Consider the following 15,583-nt stretch of genomic DNA (forward strand, 5'->3'; position numbering starts at 1 on the left):
TTCATGGACTAATAACTTATGTACTATCAATGCTATAGACAGTCAAACTGAATTTAACAAGATAGGACTAGTAATAAATGCATAGTAAATCCACTTTACTACTAGCAAAGCCAATCAAGATGCTTGGACTTTACTGACTGCAAATGTGAATGTCTTTATTCAGTTACTAGAGATCAGAAAATGCAGGTTGATGAAAAATAAAAACCCTCAAGTCTTAGGAAAACTCCCACATTAATTCTAGATGTCAATATTTTCTCAGTTGTAACTATATTCCTGTATGTTACTTTACTAGTCTGAAATATCTTATTTAAGCTTCACACTAAAAATAAATGTCAAACAAACCACAGAATGAAATAGTCCCACTTCCTACTGGAAGGGATACAGCTGTATTACAGGGTCACGCAGCATGAGGCAAACCATCTGTTCTTGGCAAAGGTCCTATTAGTGATAAATTCTGGGATGTACCTTGACTGACCTCTAAACAGAACCCTTTTGACTGTCACCTAGCCCACTGCCTCTGTGAATGTCATTGGAGCTGTTTTAGACCAGAGGACTGTGACTGGAAAGCTAGAAGGCCCAAGCCCCCAGGTTCTTTTAGAACCTGGGCATATTTTGTTTTCATCCCACAATAATTATTTTGCAAAACTGCCCAGACCCTATTATATTATCATCCAGACTTCAACCAAGCAAAATTGAAATTGTTTTTTCATTGGCTGCTAGCAAATATAAATAATTACATATATAAACATATTATAATATTTTCATACAATTTATTTTGATCTGGTTTCCCTTCTCTAAATTCTCCAAAACAAATAACCAGGATTAAAAACAAAAACCAAAAAGAACCACAGCCAGACCGTTGTGCCACATGCCTTTAATTTCAACAGGGGTTGAATTTAATTTCAACACTGTGAGTTCAAGGCCAGCCTGTTCCTCAGTGTGAGTTCCAGGACAGCCAAGGCTACACCCAGAAACCATCTTGAAAAACTAAAACAACAAAACCAATCCCCCCCAAAGAAAAAAACATAAGAAGCACACACACACACACACACACCTACCTCATAAAACACAAAATTGATCATTGTTAAGAAAGAGGTGACAATCAGGTGTATTTTAAACCAGGCGATGGTGGTACACACCTTTAATCCCAGAGCTTGGGAGGCAGAGGCAGGTGAATCTCTGTGAGTTTGAGCCCAGCCTGGTCTACAGAACGAGTGCCATGACAGGCTCCAAAGCTGCATAGAAACCCTTTCTTGAAAAACCAAAACCAAAGCTAAAACAAAACAAAACAAAAACCCCACAAAATAAAAAACCATAATATACAAACAAAGATCAGAAAGACCCCCCAAAAATGCCCAAACGAACATGAAACAAAAAGTCTACAAGAATACCATTGAGTTTTAGTTTGGTGTTAGCTATCTACTGCTGAGCATAAAGCCTGTCTTTAAGTGTGTTTAATATACCCAGCCCAGAAAATTATTTTTCTTTTACAGGCAGATGTCAATTGGAGAAAGCATCTTGGTTAGGGATGATGGAGACATCCCATTTAGGAGTGACTGAGTCTTCCAAGGTCTTTCACTCTTCACACATTGCCTAGTTGTGGCCTCTGTTCCCATCTCCTGCAAAGAGGCTTCTCTGGTGATGGCTGAGCAAGGCCTCAGTCTGGGGCTCTCACTCAGCAGTTTTATTAGGTTTGGTCTGATTTGGATCTTTGCTTACTGGATTCTCCTGGGTCACACACTGATGGGAATTTATAACACTGGTGAAGTTAGAGGTGGCTAATTTTAGGGGTTTGGGGACATGGGAACTCTCACTTTAAGTATGTAACCAGCATGTCTTAGAATCAATATCAGAGGTAAAGCAATTCAAACTGAGTCTGGCTCATGCAATCACATCTACACTCAAAATCATCTTCCTCTTGCTATGAGGTGATCTCCCATACACACACCCAAACAAACACAGAAGAAACAAACAAAAAGGTTAATGAATGATGTTCCTTATGGATCTACCAAGAGACTGAAGAAAGAAGCCCACTCTGGCAAAGTCTGGCTTCTGTTTATACAGTCCTGATGTGGGTAGATGCTTCCCATTTCAATAGGTGATCTTACTGCTATAAATGAGCTGGGGCTGGAAGTCTCATAGGGGATGGAACAGAATAATGACAGCTAACATTGCTGAACAGTTATGAAACAATCCTGGGTGTCATTGTCATACACATTTCACAGAATAAGCCAGTCATGGATAGTTCAATCAACATTCCCATGCTTACAAGGTCATAAAAGGTTCAGAGTTGAAATCCAAGATCCAAATACGTAACCAGTAGGCCATGTTGTTTGGGACACCACAAAATCCTGTCACCATGATATGGACAGTGGACATTCCAGAAGCATTTCTTTAGACAAACCAAGTTGGGTTTTTCCTCTGAACTGCGTTTAGAGGCTGTAAAGAGGGTGATTGCAAGCTAACCTTTGGAAATATCTTATTCAAACCAAAGGGAAAAAAATCTTCTCTGAGCACTTTGGGACCTGTGCTATTAAAAGCTGTCTAACTTTTCGACGGCCGATCTTCTTGCCATGTTTTTGCTTGCAAGCATAAGAAACCAAGTATAAAACAAACAAAAGCAAGGAGAAAGCCTCCAATGAAACTAGGCTTTCTGCCAATGAGTAGTACAATAAGAAGGCTATGAGAAGAGGCTTAATAGGGCTTTCAGGTGGGAGGAGCAATAACATTTGAAAATCCAGACTTTACAGGGGCAATCCCGATATTGGGCTTCTCTGGAATCAGAGGATATGACCATGCTAGTGCTGCCTGCCCTGGTGGAGAAAGCTACTCTATCATTCTATTATCTTCAAGGGATGCTCATTACTGAGTCTGTAGGCATCCAGGTTTGCCACTGCTAGTTTAATATGTCTTTCTTTTATTTGAACAAGATAGAAATCAAAACTAGCCAGAAACTCTAATGACAAGTTGATAAATCAAGAATGGGGTGGAGAAAAATTTTCTGGTGAGGGACTGTGACAAACTGGCTAGTCTACTTTCTGTTGCTGTGGGAAACATGATCAACTTGGGAGGAAATGGTTTATTTTACAGCAGGAACCTAGAGGCAGGAACTAAAACCATGGAGGAACATGGCTGGCTTGCTCCACTTGCTTTTTAAAAAAGTAATCCAGGACCACTTGCCCGGGGGTAGGGATACCCACAGAGGGCTGGCCCCTCCTATATCAATTATGAATCAAGAAACGGCCCTATGACACAAACAGGTCAATCTGATGGTGGTGATTCCTTAATTGAAGTTACTTCTTCCTGCATAACTCTAGCTTATGCAAAGTTGACAAAAACTAACTGGTACACTAACCAATCTACCTGGATCATGAGGTAAGCACTGACTACTTGCCTTACCAAACTGTGTGGGCAGCTGAACAATAAGTCTATAATATTGGCCTGCATGTGGCTGATGCTTGCTCTTGATAGTAGGTAAGATTCTGAGATGACACATCCAAAGTATCCAATGTCATTCATTTTCCCATCTGCTTGGGCCTAAGCTATAACATGCTCCTAACAAGGGAATATGACAATGTGTCTCCTATGATTAGACTGCTATCTGGTGGAGAGAGGTGAATCTTGAGGATAAAACTGTAGTTCTTGGTAAGCTGAGAGTAACTTGATTAAATGAAAAAGGGGTGTGGCTCTCTGTCAGAAGAGGGTACAAGCGTCCCAGTACCAAGGACTTGAAGTAGAATAGATGTTCCCTTGTTGGTCTTCAAGAAGTAAAGTGACATGAATTTTAGAGTTGGAAGGGAAGGGAAGGAAGGTGCCACTAAACATGTGAGCTCACAATAGGACTAGAAACCTCAGTTGAGCCTACAGCCCTGATTACATGGAGTTTCCACCGCAGGAGGCTTTGAACAGAAGACCCAGCTAAGGGAAATGGCGTGATCACAAACATACATTGTTTTTAAAATGCATGTGTTGGTGCACCTGGACTACATTTTAAGGCTACATGAGACCCTATTGCCAACAAGACAAAAACAGCAGCAACAACAACAACAAAATAAGTTCCTTTAAACTAAGTTTATAATTTTTAAACAAATGAAGATTAAACCAACATGCCACTTCCTACCACTAGTTATACTTGTGACAGTCATTTCATCAGCCAGAATGCAGGCATGACACTTTACATCCATCAGCACTGTCTGACTTTAAGTCTGTAGATGTAGATACACAGAACAGCTTACAGCACATTCTTTAAACGTATTTTAGTAGTACACTAAACAACTGGGTAAAACCAGCACTCTGAAAGAAGAGGCAAGAGGATGGAGAGCTGGCAGCCAGGCTGGACTACATAGTAAGACTATCTCAAGAAGAAGAAGAAAGCAAAACCTAACCCCAAACAGGATGCAGTATATTTTTTAAATAAAGAAAAATGGCTACAGATTTTCAATTATAAAAGGAGAAATAAAAGAATCCTTTGAGAAGTTTCAAAGCAGAGTCCTAATCAACTACCCTTTCCTTTCTTTTAGCATGCATCCTCATTCCAGATTTTTCTCTCGTACATGGCAATTAAATTAAAGTGCCTTTGTACATGGGAAGGGTGTGCTCATCTAAATGACAGCTGGTTAGGAAAGACAGGGATCAAGGCAAGAATCCATGTCACCCCCTCTGGTGCACATGCACACAGCACAGAACTGCCCAAGCCCACAGGGAGGCAGAGCCAACAATTAACATTAAAGAGGATGTGGCTATTCCCTTGGGAAACAAGCAAGGATGTGTTCTTAATAAAGGGGCAGGAAGAGGAGGCTCTAGGAGTCTAGAAAGTTCCACAGAATGACCATGGTAATTGAATGATCGCTATGAAGATGCTATGAAGACAAGAGATGATAATTTTATCTGAAATCAACTGGAAAGTTTCCCCTCTAGCTCTGTACTTGGTTTGTAGCACATTAATGTGGTCATTTCTCATAAATGCACTTACTTGCTTGGAACCGGGTATTATTGCTGGTGCTTCGAATCAATTGGAATGCCCTGTGAAACCCCAGTGCATGCTGGGTGGGGCTGTCAGAGGGTTTGACACTGCTAACAAATGTGGACATTTTCCTTTTTGTCTCACTGGTGGCCGGGGACAGGTAAGTCTTATAGCACTGGTCCAGCGAGCAGGTCCTGACAGCATCTGCCACAGTCAACACAGAAATCTGGAGGACAAAAAAGACACCCAGTGACTTTTTCCTCTACCATTTAAAGCTTCATTCATTTATTCATTTATTTTCGGGGTGAAGTCTTTCCCATGTTGTTAAGGTTAACCCTAAACTTCTGGGCTCAAACAGTCTTCCTGCCTCAGCCACAATGCCCAGGCTTGGATATTTAGGTAACAGGAGAGCTTAACTAGGGAGAAGGCCTGTAGAACAGGTTCCGAGTTTAAAAATAAGTGCCTAAAGCCATCAACCTGTCAAGTTTGAAAAGAATTTGTAATAGAGAGAACCCAAGAACTGGCCTTTGAGCCAAACTTAAGCAGTAGCACAGTGTCTGCATATTTGAAACAAAACAACACAAAATATCCCTAAGTTCATGCAGAAGACTATGTATACAAAAGCTGCCCATCTTGGTTTTCAAGTTGGAGACCAGTGAAGGGGGGTAGTGTGGTCTCCGTGTGTTTTCAGCAATGACGTTCGTAAGAAAAAGTCTTATCCCAGGCATCAGCCTGGGAATCCAGCATGGGACTGATCAAGACCCCCTGAATCTGGGTGTCAGTGAGGAGGCCTAGGTAATCTATTGAGCCTTGGACAGCAGATCAGTACCCATCCCAAGTATACACACGGTCTCTGGACTCCCATAGAACAATGTGAGGTGCACTCTCACCCTGAACTCTTGGGGAAGGGTCTAGGCCCTGCCCTATATGAAATGACAGACTATGGACACCCCCATGGAGGGCCTCACCCTCCCTGGGGGAATGAGGGATAACGGGGGGGGATGGGGGTGGGCACAGGAGGAGGGGAGGGAAAGGGAGAGGGACCTCGTACTGACTTGTGAAGCAACCTTGTTTCTTATCTAAATTTAAAATGGAAAATAAAAAAAATATTAATATAAAAAAAAAAAAAAAAAAAAAAAAAAGAAAAAGTCTTTGGTGATGGAAAAGTCAAAACACTCAAAACATGATCATAAGGGAGCAGTGGACTATCTGGTCCATTCTTGACTGAGATGTCACTATGATGCACCTGACTGACCATAATAAAACAAAAATAAATGTTGGAAATATTCAAGACAGCTTTCATGCCCCAAAGGGACACTGGGAGAATAGTCACCTTATCATGCTCATCGATGGCACGGAGGATCACCTGCGCAGCATCCTTGGCAATCTGGAGCTGGGTGTCAGTGACTGAGGCCCCGTGGTCCAGGATCACGACTATGTGCTTGGACTGCGGCCGAACAGTAGAGACATAGATGGGCCTGGAGAAAGGAAAAGGGTCTTAGCACAGCTGTGAACACTATGGATGTGTGGATACACTGGTGTGTGTGTGGGGTTCTTCTGGGGACGGCACAGGTTGGAGTGAGTTTAGAATGGAATGGGGAAGGGCACTGAAAGCAACGGGACTGTGAAATTCCAGTTTTAAAGATGAGAGAACACCTTCTGGGAGGCTGACTTCAGCATACTTGAAAGTCTCAGCTTACTTCTGTGGGCCCAGACTTTCCACTTACTCGGGTTCTGCTTAGAGGAGTGAGCTGCTGGACCCTCAGGCTAGTGAGACTTGGTCCAAATGGAGAACAAGGCCCAGTTGCCAATGTTGGCTTCTGTTTTGGAGACACACACACACACACACACACACACACACACACACGCACGCACGCACGCACGCACGCACGCACGCACGCACGCACGCACGCACCACCACTCACGCACACACCTGAAACTCATCCCACCAGGTTCTCATTCACCAACATGAAGAAAGAGGGGGGACCTGCAGAAGCCACGGAGGAGAAACCGCCTCTGATCAGAGCAGCCTCCGCCCCTGCATGGGTCAGGAGGGGCTGTAAGAAGTGGTTTAATGAGCTCTCTATTCATTTTAAACCTGGAACAAATTAGGGTTGGTTCAAGAAAGCAAATCGGCCTCAAGAGAATCCCCTCCTTGACGCCTCTAAAACTAGAATTTTCTGTGAAATGTGAGCTACCAGTGAGTCACAAAAGCCTGGGCACAAATTGAGAAATGTAGACACAGTACAAAACAAAACAAAACACCTTAAAATCTGGCCAAATTTATACTAGCTGTTGGCAAGTCAAAAGTCTTGTATTGAGACCACTTTAGCAGTTCACCAGTCAGTACCACTGAGCCAGTGGAGAAATGAGATAAAAGGAGCCCAGAAGAGGAGGCCTCAGGATGAACCAGGAACAGAACAGTAGGAACTCCTTCTCAGTTCTACACCAAGACCAGGTCAAATGTTCCTGGTGCGTGCGTGTGTGTGTGTGTGCGTGTGCGTGTGTGTGTGTGTGTGTGTGTGTGTGTGTGTGTGTGTGTGTGTGTCCCCTTCTAACTAGGAGAGAGAATTTTCCTTAAAATGATATGCCCCCTTCGTCCTAACCGAATTCACCCAATGAAAAGCCCAGCAGCTTTATCTAAAGTGGCTTTAGTAGGATGTATAAATAGCCCTGTATGTTACTTAGATAAGACTGGGAGGCAAATCTGAGAGCTTGACTGGTCCCTGTCTCACGGTGCTGTGCTCTGAAACCCACTGGAGTCTTCCATGTGTTGTAGAGAGTTTGTAAAGGCAACCAGTTAAGACAAGTTAATAGGTAGGGCTAGCAATCTATGAGGAGGGAAACATGGTCACGCAGCCAAAGATATAGGCACGCTCGAGTTGGAACTTGCAGGTGAGAGCTGAATAGTGATGAGGCCCTCCCTCCCTCCCATATGCTGGGTTCCCTCAGGGGCAGATGCCAGCCTTTCTCCCCCAACTAGTCCAGTGGTTCTCAACCTGTGGGTTGCAGCCCTTTGGGAGTGGGCGTATTGACTGACCCATTCACTGGGTCACCAAGAACAGTGGTGACCAAGATGGCTGCAAAAGTAATTTTATTAGTTGGGGTGTCACCACAAATGAGGAACTATATTAAATGGTCCCAGCATTAGGGATGTTGAGAGCCAATGAACTAGACACCAAAGTCATGATTTCTGGTCCAGTCTCCCTGACACGCAACTATAACAGAATATCTAGGGAGAGGATGAAATAAACAAACCAACCAAATAATAAAAATAGAAATTCCCCATCCCCACCCCCTTTGGGAAAAATTCTGGATACAAGTGAAGGAAGGACGAAGGGATATTACGGTAACTGTTTGGAGACAGCCATGGAGAATGGGCATCTCCCACGCCCTTCCAGGAACTGAACACCTACACGGCCAAAGAGAACCCGCTGGGGCTCAGAGAGTCCATCTTTGTCTAGGGGCTTCTGTAGATTGATGATCCTTGTTTTACACATGATCTCATCACTCCTTTCCCTCTGGCTAGATGGTACAACCAAGTCATTTCGGTATGAGAAAGGCAGGATAATGGTGACCTTTGATCACAAGCTTTGTGCACAGCCTTAGAACTGGTAGTGGCCGAAGTGTGCATGCAAACTTCCAAAGTGTAAAACCAAACACATTATCTCAGAAAGGAAAGTCAGCCACAAACTTTCCTGCAATTACATCGCTCTGCTCAAGGGTTGAGCTGTGGAGAAGGTGCTGTCACATCTATTTCAACAAAGATGTTCTTAGCACAGAACAGTAAACGCAGCAAGCAAATGCATTTTCTCCAGACAGCTTTGCTTGGTGAGCTGGTGGAAAGCTCTGGGCTTTACCATCATCCTTTCCTAGCACAAAGCACATCCATATTCATCAAATATAGACATTGTTTCTGAGCAAGGAGAAAAGTCTCTGAACTGCTTGGGGCAGAACCGTGTGTGGAACTCACTGCTGAGGCTGAAATCCCCTACCCAGAGTTACAGTTCCCAGCCATACGACCCCTGCAGGAAGCCAGCATACCGACTGCGATGCTCATAGCTGCCCTTACACCGGAACTTGTGTGCTGGAAAGACAGTGAAAATGCCTTCTTCTGAGCTGAAATACTGCCACTTGATCCCAGGGTTGGATTTCAGGTTGTCTGCAAGAACTGCAAGAGGAAGAAAATGAAATATAACCACAGAGTCCACAAGTGTGTATGTGCAGGGCTCCTCAGGCATCTGTTTTGCATAAACCACTTGTACTATGAAGAAATCCCACCAGATAGAAGGGTGTAAATTTTCTACAAAACATTTTCTCTCCACTCCTTAAAAAACACATCATGTGACTAGGAAGCATGGTGTTTCGCTCAAGAGGAGCTGTTGTTATTCTTCACATGGTAGGGTGGCATTCTATGTCCTGGGTTACTTTTTCCAGCACCAAAGATTCATCTGCACTAATATTCCTTTTCATGGGGCTGGTCCACGTTGGGCTAGAGTATACTTGCTGGTGTGAGGTCCATTCTCTAACTGCTCCCACACCTTGTCTCTAGGGACTAGACTTGTGACACTGACCTTGCTTTCACTAGTCACACTTCGCAGTAATGGAAACAGCACAGATGGTATTTGCAGGGCCACAACCCTATCATTTTGGAACTCTTTTTTTCGTGAATGGCAAATTGACTGCACGTCTCTCGAGCTGACACAGAGGCCCGATTTTTCTTTATGATGTCTCATTCATAAAGCAATGCTAGCATGTGGGTGGCATTGCTATTCTTGCTTTGGAGTTGAGAAATATGCTTAAGCCATTGGTCAAAAAATCCTCAGTGGGGACCGAGACTTTGGTGTCTTGGCTCCTGTGTTTAAATCATGCTCCACTATCTGACTTCCTGTGTTTCTACCATGGATCATACTTGGCATTCCCTCAGCCCCAGTGCTACCCACCTGTGAACACCCTGGCTCACAACCTCTTGAGTTTTAAATTTTGTTCTACCTTTAAAAAAATTAATCTGTGGTCTGGATGATGGCTGTGTACGCCTTTAATCCCAGCACTGAGGAGGCAGAGGTAGGTGAATCTCTGTGTTCAAGGTTAGCCTGGTCTATAGAGTGATATCCTGGGCAGCCAGGATGACAGAGAAACCCTGTCTCAAGAAAAACAATCAATCTGTGGGTGTGTGTGCATGCATGTTTGTAATGTACTGTGCACACATGCCAGGGCTCCTGTGTAGAAGTCGGAAAACAACCTCAGGTGCTGGTCCCTGCCTCCTGACTTGTTTTGAAACGAGGTCCTCTTTTAGCTGTTTGCCACTGTGTACACCAGGCTAGCCGTCCTGAGAGCTTCCAGAGGTTCCAGCCTTCACCTCTCTTCTCACCTAGACTGTAGATGCATGCTACTGTGCTCAGGTTTACGTGGGCTCTGGGGATTCTGCCTCCAGTCCTCATGCTTTTCACTGACCTATGCTCTAGCTCTCAAATTCTTCTATATTGTTGTTATTATCATTTTGGGCAAGATCTTGCTATGTAATCTAGGCTGCCATCAAATTCACCATGTAAGTTGAGGCTGTCCTTGAACTCTCGATCCTCCCGTCTCAGCTCCTGAATGCCGGGGTTACTGGTGTCTATCACCATATGTAGCTTCCAAAAGCTGATTTTGATCTTTTCACAATCAGAATCCCCTCCCTTCTTTGAGCTATTATGCTTTTTCACTCTCTTCCATAATAGTGCAATACTACACTACACATTTGACTGTGCATGCAAGACGGCTTCAAGCACTGCAGTATCTGTCAAGAGGAACAAAACCCCATCTTACTTTAGTTACTAATACATCAGCAGAACTAGAAACATAAGCAGAGCTCAAAGCAGAGGTGGGCGGGAAAAGACAGCGAGCAGGAATGCCCGAGGTGTGATCTAGCCAGCACACACAGCCCTGTGTACACACAGCTCGATGCCCATGTGGCCCAGATAAGGATTTGTTTCTCCAGTTGAGACGTGACTCTGACAACAATGGAACACGTCACCTCTATAGCAGCCCAGAGCTCTCAGGGTATTGCATTTAACAGGTGCATGATCAAATATAATATGTGGTTTAAGTTCCATGTTGCAAGCGAGGAAATGAGAGCTTAAAGATGGTTCCCAGGGCTTTAATTAACTCCAGCAAATTTTTATTTTATTTCCACATTGTACCTATTTGTGTAAGCATAGCTCATACGCTTTTCCCTCCAGTTACAATTTCAAGTGCATACAAGCAGTCATGTGCTCTTGTCCCTCCAGAGCCTGGGGTCATGAATACATAGCATCTGGTGGGTATTTCTTGAATATATGTATCTGGCAGGTGGAAAGGTGTCTCAAACACAGCTCTTCTGACTCACATTTTTCAGTCAACAATTCGGAATCAAACACAAGAGGGAGAGCTAATTACAATATTATGCTTGTATGCCACACTTAACATCAAGGGCTATTAATGTTCTGAAATGGAGATTTGAAGGCTGGCAGGACATAAAGGGGGCAATAGACCATGGCAGTCAAAGGGAAACCAAGACAACCACATGAAGACTTCCCTTTACTCCAGAGCTTCATGAAGAAGTCAAGCTGCTGGTCTGCTCTGTGTCATTAGCACTCAGCCCTGTGGCTGGCCTGACGGGACCCTTGAGTATGCTGGCTGCACTGAATTCCTGTCTGACACAGGAAGCTCTCGCTTCAGCTTTCAGGTGCTGTTGCCTCTAGGTCACTGTTGTATCTATGACCCTGCTGTCCACTAGACCTTGATCAACTCTTCTCCATTTGATCTTGACCTGTGATGAGAATGGAAATGCTTGGAAGGCAAGAGATCAAAAGAACCAAGGTGAGTCTTGCCTAGGACAAACAAATTGCGGGAGATCAGAAATATACGCTGAACCCTTTACTAATCAATTAGCACAATATCTGATAACCAGCTTAGATGAGGTTTAGGGGTGCTATCCAAGGACAGGAAAGATCTATCAAGTTATGAGATGGTGTTGGCAACAAGCACTGAATGAGAGCACCCCCTCCTTCCCATATGCAATGCAAGGTGTCCTGTATACACCACAATGGATTTTTGAATTTGGGCTTGCTTAAAGTGGCATCTCAAGATGCACCTGTGTGGAAGGATGGGGCCATGAGAACAGAATAGTGGAATCAGCTTGCAAATGTTGAGTTAGCAAGACAGGAAGCCAGAGGCCAAGATAAGCTCTCCAGTGTATCATAGAAATCAGTGTATAAGCACAAATCATCTGTGTACAGGGTAATTATATAGGCACATATTATCTGTGCATAGGGTAGAGTACATAAGCACACATCATCTGTGGGTGCCACGAACAAAGTAGAACCCAGAGTAAAATCGACTGGACTCTAGTCTCTTTCTGAGTGAGGTTTGTCATGTTTAAAGTTTTATCCACTTTGCATACGTTCTCCCGCCACTGGCAATATGTTCTCTGAGGACCGAGTTAACAAATAAGACAGCAATTAAAATACAACACAGTCGATGTTAAAATGTCAGTTTCATCTTTCCTCCTGGCAAGCAGAGACACAGTCTGGCATCAGAGATGCTCCCTCCTGTCACTGGAAACACGCAAACCACAAAGGAAGAGATCACGAAGTCGGTCAGTAGCTTCTCATCTTACACTGAAATTCACTTTTGAACACCTTGCTGGGGTGACACGCGATTGTGCCTTTAAAGAGTCACACGGGCCGGGCGGTGGTGGCACACGCCTTTAATCCCAGCACTCGGGGGGCAGAGGCAGGCGGATCTCTGTGAGTTCGAGGCCAGGCTGGACCGACAGCCTCAAAACAATACAGAGAAACCCTATCTCGTAAAACCAAAAGAGTCACACAGTGCTGCTGGTCAGTTGGTCTCCTTCTAGGAATACATGTCTGGGACACCTAAGGTCGTTCTTATGTAAAGGAAAACAAGGTTCCAGTCTGGCAACATGGAGCAGAGGTTGTCCAACACAAGCTCTGTGCTGATCAATTTCTGCCATTTAATTCCAGCTCCAGCAAGTCAACCTTAACATGCACAGGGTTTCAGGTATAAGAATTAAACCAGAATGATGGGAACCCACAGACATGCAAGAGAGTGTTAAAATTCCACACATGCCCATTCCTCCATGGTTTGAAGGACCACCTCCCCGTCCCAGCACAGCTTTCCAGTTTGGAATAGTGATGCCAAACTTCTGTTGAAGGACACACAGTAGAAATTCTGGCTTTTCCTATGCTCTGATAAAACTACTTCTGCTAATATAGCAAGAAGGCAGCCATAGACAGGTAACTGATCACATGTGACTGTGAGCCAATGTAAGTATATTTACAAAAGTCAGTGGCAAGCCATATTTTGTCAGTGGTTCTCCCCCAAAGCCATGCAAAATATACTACATGCAGGATTCTATGTATTTTTAGTAACTGCCAGATTTTTATTCCCCCATCACCTCCACATACTTGCCAAAGAGCCCAAATCCAAGCAATAAAAATTCTTATCTCTAGGACACATAAGGAAATGGGCTCAGAGAGGTTTTGTGACATGCCTGAGGTTTTACTTTGAACAAGAAGGCCACATGACTCAGGCCAATCTGAGATCATGATGTCTGACTCCTGCCTCTTGGCAAGCAATTTGCCCTTGTAAAGGTCATCCCCAGGATGGAGTGAGCATGCTCTCTGGTGGTGTCTGGCTGATGTGGAGTGTGTGCAGACTCAGAGAGGCCTCTACTCTCCTTGCCTCCTGGGGTCTGGAGCCTTAACCTTGATCTCATATTTGCACTGTTCTCCAGGCAAGCCCTGCCAACCCTTGCAATAAAAAGGCAAATGCTGCCTTTGGAAGTTAAGGAGAGCTCGATGACCTCATTTAAAAGTAACATCTGTAACAATAAACAGGCTCTAGGAAACTATTAAAAGGGAGCCAATGGGACCGGGAATGTTTTAAAAATAAATCAGAAGTCATACAGTTCGTGATACATTTAGTCTCACCACAAAAGATCATTCTGGGTCCTTGTAATCATTCTTGCACTGAGTGCAGCAGGCAAGGGTTCTCAAGTTCTCCTCCTCGGGAGTCCTGTGGCATATGATTAAATTTCACCCATTATCTGGTACTAGCAGAGGAAGATGAATATGAAGGTAACAAGACCCCCAGGACCTAGAAGTAATCCATCAACATGGAGCATGCACGGCTAAGCAGGCCCCTCTCTGGCCTAGAGACAGAGGTGCAGAAAGCCTTATTAACTGTGCAGGCAACCCAGAGGGGCTTCCTACCATTCTTGTACCAGTTACACACTCTGGCCACTTGAGGTGGTGTCTAACTCAACACAGGGCCCTGCATACTCCTTTTCTCTTTCCGCAAGGGTATTGGAAAATGTCCAGGAAAAAGCGGGGACCAAACTATTGGCCCAGAATGCATGGTATTTGGATTTAAACTATCAATAGGCATGTTTGTATCTGTCTGTATCACTCCACATATCTAACACACACACACACACACACACACACACACACACACACACACACACACATATGAAGGTGGCAATAAATCAATATTCCTCACTGAAGTTGGTACCCAAGCTTGAAGATGCAGTGTGCTCTGAAGTCCTGGAGTTGGAAGAAGCGAGTTATCTCTTGACCCTTACAATCACATGATTGTTGTTAAGGTAAATTATAGACTCTGTATTCCTAGATCTAAGATCCTGGAGGGCTGTCTCACCAATCCATCCACACTCAGAACACATTCTCTGAGAATTACCTGCAGCACACAGGTTGTATAAATTCTAAAAGCTCACTCTTTCCTAATGCTAAAGCCAAAATAAATGAAATATCCTGACTATGGAATATCTGGAAGCACTGACCATTTTAAATAGGCTTCACGAAGTCAGCCACTTCCTCCTCCATGCATAGACGGCTTTGTTGAGAAAGTTTGCAAATAAAACCACCTCATACTACTATTAATTTCAAAAATAAACAAACAACCCGAAATACATGCAGTTCTTTGTGTAAATGTACATATAGAGTTTAAATGAAATTTTCTCATCTAGGCTAAAAATGTTCCCTCCAAGAACCAAAGACCCCCCCCCCAAGAAAAACCAATACCAACCATGAGAAGCCCTCTTGAGTTATTGGTTAGGGTTATCCAAGAGACTCCCCAAATATAAAGCCCATTGCTGTTGCCCTTGGTTAACCCCTGGGATGGCTAGTTTTACGTCAACTTGACATAAGCTAGAGTTATCTGAAAGGAAGGGACCTCAGTCAAGAAAATGTCTACATAAGATCTTGCTGTAAGGAATTTTGTTAGTGAGTTATTGATGGGAGAGGCCCCAATCCATTGTGAGTGGTGTCATCCCTGGGTTGGGTTCTATAAGAAAGAAGACTGAGTAATATACAAACTGTACATGAAATTTATTGGATATTAATTATACTTCAATTGAGCTACTTTGCTAATAGAACAGTGAAATGGTTTGGTACTTCACACAGACTTTTCAGTTTTCATAATGAATCTGTGAGCATGTTCTCTTACCTGCCCTGACAGAGGCAACAGTAACTTACTCAAGGACCCAGGGGGAGGACTGTAACTTGAGCTGGAAAATGCTCGATTCTAAAACCTTTGTTCTTTCCAGGACACTACAGC

The 15,583-nt window shown here is 43.8% G+C and overlaps 1 protein-coding gene across 1 annotated transcript in view; it reads right to left on the reverse strand.

Annotated features, from left to right (window-relative positions):
• Window positions 1-15,583, reverse strand: part of Cachd1 (cache domain containing 1) — a 212,526-nt gene that overhangs the window by 53,437 nt on the left and 143,506 nt on the right. Inside the window, exons 5-7 of the mRNA XM_005086633.4 lie at window positions 9,008-9,134; window positions 6,297-6,441; window positions 4,973-5,189 (exon numbers count right to left, since the gene is read on the reverse strand). Coding sequence (XP_005086690.1) covers window positions 4,973-5,189; window positions 6,297-6,441; window positions 9,008-9,134 — 489 coding nt within the window. The remainder of the gene's footprint in view (window positions 1-4,972; window positions 5,190-6,296; window positions 6,442-9,007; window positions 9,135-15,583) is intronic.

The sequence above is a fragment of the Mesocricetus auratus genome, unplaced genomic scaffold (assembly GCF_017639785.1).
Source record: "Mesocricetus auratus isolate SY011 unplaced genomic scaffold, BCM_Maur_2.0 Super-Scaffold_100014, whole genome shotgun sequence".
NCBI classification, from domain to species: Eukaryota; Metazoa; Chordata; class Mammalia; order Rodentia; family Cricetidae; genus Mesocricetus; species Mesocricetus auratus.